Source organism: Chanos chanos, chromosome 4, assembly GCF_902362185.1.
Source record: "Chanos chanos chromosome 4, fChaCha1.1, whole genome shotgun sequence".
Lineage (NCBI taxonomy): Eukaryota > Metazoa > Chordata > Actinopteri > Gonorynchiformes > Chanidae > Chanos > Chanos chanos.
The window spans coordinates 36,414,999-36,423,535 of NC_044498.1; the positions used below are offsets into that span (position 1 = coordinate 36,414,999).

The following is an 8,537-nucleotide window of genomic DNA, read 5'->3' on the forward strand; positions in this document are numbered from 1 at the left end:
ACCCTGGTCTCTCTGGGTAACAATCAGCACATGTCTTAGGCCGTGTTTGTGTTTGTGTCTCCCAGGAGAAAAGTCACAATTCAAGACAACCAGGAACTTTTCTCTTTAAACTGTAGCAACACGATTTACTCCAGAATCAAAATGCACACGCACACACACACACCGTCACACAAACACATACACATTCCAGTGCACACACATATACACAGACACAAGCACACACTCACACAAAAACAGTTTTCAGTTTCATTTTGTTTTCCAAACACATCCTGTGTTAGTGTCCCTCAAAGGGTAAATAAAAACTACTATGGCATTGACAGGGAAATAGAGTTGGGTTTTTTCTTGGAAATTTGCTTTGCTTTCTCTTTATCATAAAAATAATACCATTTGAAGAGCGATGGTACATTGTGCTCCTACCAGAAACAAACCTGACTCTTTGACACAGTTTGTTTCCAAGAAGAACCTGCTGGGAGAAACTATGATTTCTTCACAAATGACACCGAAAGAGACAAAAAAAATCAACATAAATATTATTTATCCTACATACATATATCCAATTTTATATTCTCTGAGCAATGAAAGAACTTTACCAGGCTTCCCCCCTTGTTCACAAAAAAATCATCCTCTCCTATCTTTCTGTTTTTTTTTGTTTTTTTTACATTAACCATCACTACCATCATGACTGTAACTCTGAACTGACTATCCAGGATCAAACAGAACATAATGCACTCCACCGTCTGAGTTCTGGTTCATCCCACCCATGTTCTTCCTTATTTATAGTCTTATGGAATTTTTCTCTCATCACTGTTGTTTCAGTCATTTTCACTGGGGGTCTCAGGCCTGCAATTCTATCAAGCAGCTTTGTAACAATATCTCATTTATAAAAGTAGTTCCACAATTAGAAAAGGAGCAAGTCTGCAGACGATGAGAATTTCTGTTTCCTTGTGTCATATATCCAGTGAGAGGTGACTGTGTTCTGCAGTGTTCTAGTGTACCGGCTGAAGGGTAACGATGCTATGGATTATGGAGACCGGGGAAAAGAATTCTTCATTGTGTCGCTGGCTGCATATTACAGATATGGGCCCTCTCTCTCCACATGCCTTGGTTCACCGTTGTGTTATATATTCAAATCACTGAAATAGGCTTCTTTACAGATGGAGATCAGCTGGGCAGATGGCACATACACAAGTGTTGGAAGAGCCAACCATCCTAAAACAAAGGAGACACAGAATGACAAAGTATGGCCTATTATTCTTTGACAAGTTTCAAATTCAGGTATTACTTAAGCCACACTACAAATTCTACAGTACACAATACCACATACAGTGCTACAATGTAATGCAGTATATCAGCAAATAAGTTAGCATATGACATCCACCAGAGAGCAGTGGGCACAACAGTCAGGGAGCAAAATTCACTGTCAGATTAACCTAACTCAGATTGAAGCAAACGTCATTTTTACTGTGTTAACAACTCACTGTAACCTGTACACTGTAACCTGTGTCGTGTGTGTGTGTGTGTGTGTGTGTGTGTGTGTGTGTGTGTGTGGGAGGGGGGGGGGGTTGTCAGTTAAGATAAAATGCAATGAATAGATGATTTGGGTGCAACAAGAATTTCTTAAGGGTTTTATGTTTATGTTGTTGCTCCTTCAGATCTGCAATAACTTTGCTGTGCTATCAGGGTTTAGATTATCTGCATTCCCCCTTCAATTAAGACAACATTCACAGTATATACATGCTCCAACATGCCTGATATTATCACTTACTGAGCACACCAGTGGCACAGACCAGAGGGAAATACACACTACACACATACACCACATATGGGCATAAGCTGTAAATGAAAGACGGAGAGATATGTAAAGAAAATGGTCTAAAGAAGAAGGGAAAAAAGACATGAGCTGTGAAAGATAAAATAACAGAAAAGAAAGTGGGAGAGAGGAGAGAATGGAGAAACTGAATGCGTGGTAGAAATATCACTGATGAGGTCATCTGTGACCTTGAAGTTTTGAGTTCTCTGCACATTCATTCAGAGACAAACGGTTAAGCAGAAGAAAAAAAAAAAAAAAGGACATGATCTCACTCTCTCCTCCATCCACAGAGAGAAAATCACATGTACAGTAGCTCAGGCAGAGAGAGGCTCATTTTCAGGGAATATATCTATGCATTCAATTCTGTCCCGTACTTCCCTGGAACAGTCCAATCAATCACAAACAGGACTATGCTACCATAATTCAGACCCATCATACCTGTTTTTTTTTATCCCATACCTTTTTACGTTTTCTGTTTTTCTAATCCAACTGGGAAAAAGGTTTGCTAATTCTGTATTTTTTCACCATTGCATTCCTGCCTTGAATCCACTTTGTAAATGGGGGTTTCATACATGCAACAAACTGTAACAGCTGAGCACGGCAACATTACATTTCTCGTAGCTAAAAACACTGAGACACTGACAGAAACAGCACAGTCTAAATATTTGTCATACTGAGAGTCATCAATGACAGCAAAGAGGTTCTTACACACATGGCCGTATCACCAGTTTAATCTCTTACAGTTAACACCAACATACCTGTAGTCCACCGTTGTCCTAATAGCGTTGGTGGCCCAGGTCTTGCAGCGGGTCCTGATGGTTTTGATGGAGAGATTGGTGTGTCTGTGTGTGTCCACGTGTGGTATTGGTGGCAGAGTGATTAAGCCTTGAAGTAGCTGCACTGAAACTTGAATGGCAGTAGTGTGGTATCAGGGCATAATCTGTTCTTCTCATTTCTTTCCAAGCCTTCATTTAATCTGTGTTCAGTCTGGACTTTCCATTTAGAGACATGAGAACAGTCTTCATCTAGAAATGATGACAATGTTGACTCACAGTGAATCCAAGTAGTCATCTTGCTCTGAGTCATTCAGAACTTATCACCAAAACCCATCAGACACTCTGCACTTCAATAACAACCTGCTTCTTTTCACAAATCCAGTGCAACTGCTCCCTAAAGTGCTTCCTAGTGACTAATACTGTCAATCAAATTTTCTATATGAAAGAGGTATTTTAGAAATGTTAACAGTAGATATAACTGCAAAATGCATTGTAATTACGTCTGCTGTTGTTAAATGTTACATTAGGCAACAGTTATCTTATTAATGTTCAGAGATTTTAAAGAGAATAGATTAATACACAAATAAGAAAAGGGACAAGTTAATTCTGCACGACTGCCTCTGTTACAAAGCAGAACTGTCCGGGAAAATGGTGTCTGCTTAGAGACAGGCAAACTTCACAGCTAATGCTGCTTAAGCAGAGGCAAACCTTCCTATGAGTCTTTGCACCCTGCTACTCAGATCATGGGTGATGTTTTAGTATCCGTGATCCTCTTCCCCTCACTTGAGGGTCCAACACAGTGTTCGAATCTGCTGCTGAATTTGGGTGACTCTGTCCAAACCTGACATATTCCACAATCTGGGGCCCAATTGAATTAGCTGAGGGTTTTCTGGCTCCCTACTGAGAGAGACTTTCCATAGCGCATGAAGCAGGATTTCCGTCCATTTAACAGAAGGTGTTTCAGTGTGTCCTAAATCAATACCCCTTACAGGGATACTGATTACAAAACTTAGGTGGCAGCTATGCCATGTCATTCCCTGCACTAAAAATAATGACTGAAAAAAAAAATCATAAATTACAGAAAGACTCACTTCTCAGTCACACAGTCAGGTAACTACAGCAGGAGGTAAAATCAGAGAGTAAAATCAGCACCCTTACACACAGTGGCTGAAAGGAGGCCTACTGCCCCTCCACAGGGAGGACTCTGTCCAAAGTTACACTGAGCTCTCGTCAGGTGTAGTGAGGGGAAGCTGGGTCTGTTTTCTTTTCTCCAGTATGCGGTTGAGCTCCTCAGTGAAGGAGTAATACAGCGGGGAGGTCGAGTCCTGCCGCAGCAGTACGTAACTGTTTCCGTTCATCTTCCTCAGTACGCTGGGCAGGGTGGCTGACAGCCCATTATAGCTCTCCGGGTTGGACGTCGGGGGAGGGAGAGGGGGAGCAGGAGGGAGGTGGTCACTGTTTTGCAAGGTTTGTCCAGCCCCAGGAATGATCTGGAGCAGGCCGTCCTCCGCGTCCATCGCGTCCGGTTTCTTGCCGTTGCAGTGGCGGGAGATGGTCTTCAGCTCCATCTGTCCTTTCTTCTTCCTCTGTTTACGGGCAGCAGCGCGTACGGAGTAGGTACCCTGTCGGCCATTGAGGCAGAAACTGACGTACAGCAGCACCACGGTCAGAACCATACACAGCCCTCCAAGGATGGTGACCAAGGACAAGTAAAGAGTGACCATGTTTCTGTCTGAGAGGAACTCAGATTTAGGAGGCAGGGGCAGTGGGATGGGTGGGTTTGTTGGGTCAGGGGTGTCGTTTCTGAGATGCAGAGAAGTCCGCGGAGTGGGGGCGGTCCTGGGGGGTAACGTCGTCTTTATGGGAGGTGGTGGTGGGGGAATGTCTGGACGCACCGTCAGGCTGTAATTGATCACTGGCACTCGGAGACCGCTCTCCACGGAGAAGCAACAATACTGACCGCTCTGGTCGGGACTGGCCTGGATCAGCAGCAGTCCGTCCGTGCCAATCCGAATACCGGAGTCCAGCCCGTACCCCTGCAGCTCCACTCCGTCCAGTGTCCACAGTGGAACTGCTAGATTGGAGTTCAGCTCACACTGTAGCAGCACATCATCTCCAGCCACCACAGAACGAGAGCGTTGTACCAAGTCTGCGACAGGACAAACAAACAAATAAATAAACAGTCATTTAAGTATGAAACAATACAGAATTCACTTAACTGCTTGAACTGCTATTGAGTAAAGTCCTCGCACATACCATCTGGCCTGGTCATCTCACAGCCATGATTACCATTCACAATATCCTGAGTCAAACTGGATCTGCAAGGGTTAAAAAACATATATTACAAGCCACTCAATACCATGCATCCCTAAAAAAAAAATACTCCAGTCTTTAAAATTTCTGGATTCTTTGCTACAAAATCTGAGGCCCGTAACCTACAAAAATGTCATTTAAAATGTACAGATGTGGTTTGCTGTTGCGGAGTTTAGTGCTGTGGCACCTGTTTGTGTGAGAAGTTATCTCCACACATGACTCTCCATCCCAGGCACAGAAGGGGTCTCGAGCAAGCACGCAGTCGAAACAGGACATATATTTGTGACAGTTGGACAGGGGCAGCTGGAGCACCTCAGTAGCTGAGCCCACATACACACTCATCTGGAAAAAGCACAGGGTACAAGGGCCAGAATTGGCATGACTGGAATCTCTATAAATTGTCTGCTCTTCATTTTTCCCCAATTTCCCCAAAATTTTGCAGCAATTTGAGCATATAGAGTTTCATCCACAGTTTATCAAAATAGTTAAAAACCTCAGTGTCATTCAACAGGTCATATCATTATATGTGCATCTACTTATTATATCACCTCTGTTGTGGAGATGACATAATTGTCTCACATGTGTCTCAGAGGTGACTTCAATTTCTCACATGTGTCTCAGAGATGGCTAAAGTGTCTCCCATGAGTTTCAGGACTAGCATAATTATCTCACCTGTGTCTCAGAAATGACTATACTGTCCACAGGCTGTGGCTTCTTAAATAACTGCAGCTCCTCGATGATATGTAGACGACCTTTAACTTCCACTGCTCTCTGCAACCAGCCATCATCTGCAGGACATTAAAAACCATCACCATAACAATCAATCTCATTACCAGACACATTCAACATCTTCATCAACACACTCATCACCAAGCACACTGAATATAATCACCTATGTTCTCAACATCATCACCAACACACTCAACATCTTCATCAACCTTCATCAACCAAAACCTTCACCAACACTCTCCACAGCAATATTATTACTTAACATCATCAAACTAAACAATCAGCTATCAGCATCATAACATTCAACGTCATAAACAAAACAATCAACAATCATCCTAAACTGCTTTACAACACTTCAGTCAGTAAGGTGACACAAACGTCTTCTGCTGATCCTGTGAATGGCAGTTGAATGTATGAGTATGAATAACTGAACCCACCTGTTCCTAGAAAAAGCACAGGGTGAGTTTCGCCATCAAGAGCCTGTACCCTGAGCACAGCAACCTGAGTGTAGTACACACTCTTCTTAAACAGCAGGGGGCGCTGTCCCAGTGGGGGGACCTGGCGGTACATGAAGGGGTGCCTACGGACGAAGTGCAGCACATCATCAGGAAGGTCAGTGGAGGAGTTGATGTTTCTGGCTCTAAGCTCATTTGTGATACACTGGAGAGGAGAAAGCGAGCGAGAGAGAGAGAGAGAGAGAGAGAGAGAGAGAGAGAGAGAAACAGAATGAATGGCAAAGCACCACTTAACACACTCACACACCGAAACACTCGACATCATACATAATGTAAACATAAAACATTCAAGATCTTCACCAAATACATCACCAAACATACTCAACATCATCCCTGAAACATCAAAATCAAACATCATCACCAATACACCCAGAATCATCACCAACACTCTCAACATTCACATCAAAATGAAAAACACTCAACATCATCACTTAGCACCATACCACCATCCTGACCTGACACACTTGTGTGTGTTGAGGCACTGAACACAATGACCACTAATGGACAGTTCTCCAGTCAGTTCAGTTATATGTATATGTGCACTAATTGCATTCACACTTATGTTAAGTATATTTATTTAACTGTATGTTCAGCACACTCATATGTATTTTCCTCTGTTATGTGTTTATGTATAGATCTAATCAGAATCTTGCATTACCAAATCTGTTCTGTTCATACAGCCAACAGGTCTGGACATATTTGCTGTTTTTACATGCTCTCATACTTCAGTTAGACAGGTGAATGCAAACTATGTAAATACTAAAAAGTATTGGTGTAAATCAAAATGACACTGTTAAGGGTTCATTTAACACTGGCAACAAGTTGAATAGTGCTGAGTGTCATTTTCTGACCTACTTCTCTCTGGATTTCCCGGCACAAAGACAATGGTGAACAAAGCGATCAAGAGCTAAAGTGAAAAGCAATGACTCATGACATCTATGAGTGGAGTTAAAAGACACGTGATAAACACTGACTTGTCTTCAGAGAGCAGTCTAAACACTGGTCTGGATAAACACTGAGTAAAGGTTCCTAATTGTGTGTTGGTCAGCAGGCTCTGTGTATTCCGATTGGCCAGTGAGAGCAGAGAATTCAGGGGTTCAATTCTTACAGATCCGGGTCGAGGTTCAGGGACTCTGCCAGTGTACTGGGTCCATTTAGAGTTGGCATCGCTCTCCATATACGGGCCTTCAAATGCCCAATTGACATCTTTCATAGAGAACTGACAGACTGCTGACACTTTCAGGGATTTCCTACAGAGAAATAAAGAGGGTTGAGGTTACTCTAAACATATAACAGCTCTTTTTTTACCATTTAAAAAACACTCTTAAATCTCAAAGGGATTTATGACTTTATGACTTAATTACAGTTTCTGACATCTTTAGTACAGGTTCAGATATTTCCAGTGCCGGTCAGTCACACAGGGCAATCACAGCAGTCAACAATTCCAAAGTCAAAATCATCATTGGTCCTGATTACTGACTCTCACTTCTACAAAATCCTCTTTCTTCTGACGTTTTACTTGCTCTTTGTTTCAGTTTGAATGCGTGATTGTGTGTGTGTATATATGCATGTATGTGGTGTCTTTTTCACTGCGTTCCTACAGTCTCAAGCCGCTCCGTTAAATGTGACGACACTGTTTCCAGAGATCAGCAGTCTAACTGAAGATATATTAACACAGAATAGACATTCACTAAACACACAGAACAAACAAAGCAATGTACCACCTCTCTCTCTCTCTCTCTCTCTCTCTTTTTCGCTTTCTTTCTCTTGCTCTCTCTCTCTCTCTCTCTCTCTCTCTCTCTCTCTCTCCCTCTCTCTCTCTTGCTGTCTCTCTCTCTCTCTCTCTCTCTCTCTCTCTCTATGAGAAGGAACAAACTGTTACTTTCATAATGCCAAGTACGAGCTGTTCTCACCTTGCACACCTGTGTGTCTGCCAATATATTGTGTTATTTCATGTCTTAACAACACACTGGAGAAACTGATCAATAAATTGCGTACAGTTCAACTGCTTTCATAAAAAAAAAAAAAAGTCAGTCCAATTATAGTCTCTTTAACACAGGAGGCTGAATGGGTTAGCAGAGTAGATACAAAGGTGTGTTGTAAATGGTGCCTCCAGGCATGAAATGTAAATGTGAATGTATAGATGAAAAGAGATATGACGGAAGGACTGATGCAGTGATACTGATAAACATCAGTGTTACCCTGCAGCAAACTGGCTACTGTTAAATTAACCATTAGACAGTCATTTTCCACTATAAATTATATTTAGTATTTATATAATCCCTGCACAGTAACCAAAACTTAAGGTTCATTGTAATTGTAAGTAATTGTAACATGGAACACTAAGACAACTCTAAAGAGAACTCTGGAAAACTGCGCACAGGAAAGTCAACA

General features: G+C 42.2%; 1 protein-coding gene across 1 annotated transcript in view; it reads right to left on the bottom strand.

The window, feature by feature from the left end:
* Positions 1-518: 518 nt before the first annotated feature.
* Positions 519-8,537, bottom strand: part of sema4ga (sema domain, immunoglobulin domain (Ig), transmembrane domain (TM) and short cytoplasmic domain, (semaphorin) 4Ga) — a 14,229-nt gene continuing 6,210 nt past the window's right edge. Inside the window, exons 9-15 of the mRNA XM_030770720.1 lie at positions 7,252-7,393; positions 6,066-6,288; positions 5,572-5,687; positions 5,087-5,241; positions 4,843-4,904; positions 2,569-4,735; positions 519-1,209 (exon numbers count right to left, since the gene is read on the bottom strand). Of these exons, the coding sequence (XP_030626580.1) occupies positions 3,801-4,735; positions 4,843-4,904; positions 5,087-5,241; positions 5,572-5,687; positions 6,066-6,288; positions 7,252-7,393 (1,633 nt within the window). The 3' untranslated portion in view covers positions 519-1,209; positions 2,569-3,800. The remainder of the gene's footprint in view (positions 1,210-2,568; positions 4,736-4,842; positions 4,905-5,086; positions 5,242-5,571; positions 5,688-6,065; positions 6,289-7,251; positions 7,394-8,537) is intronic.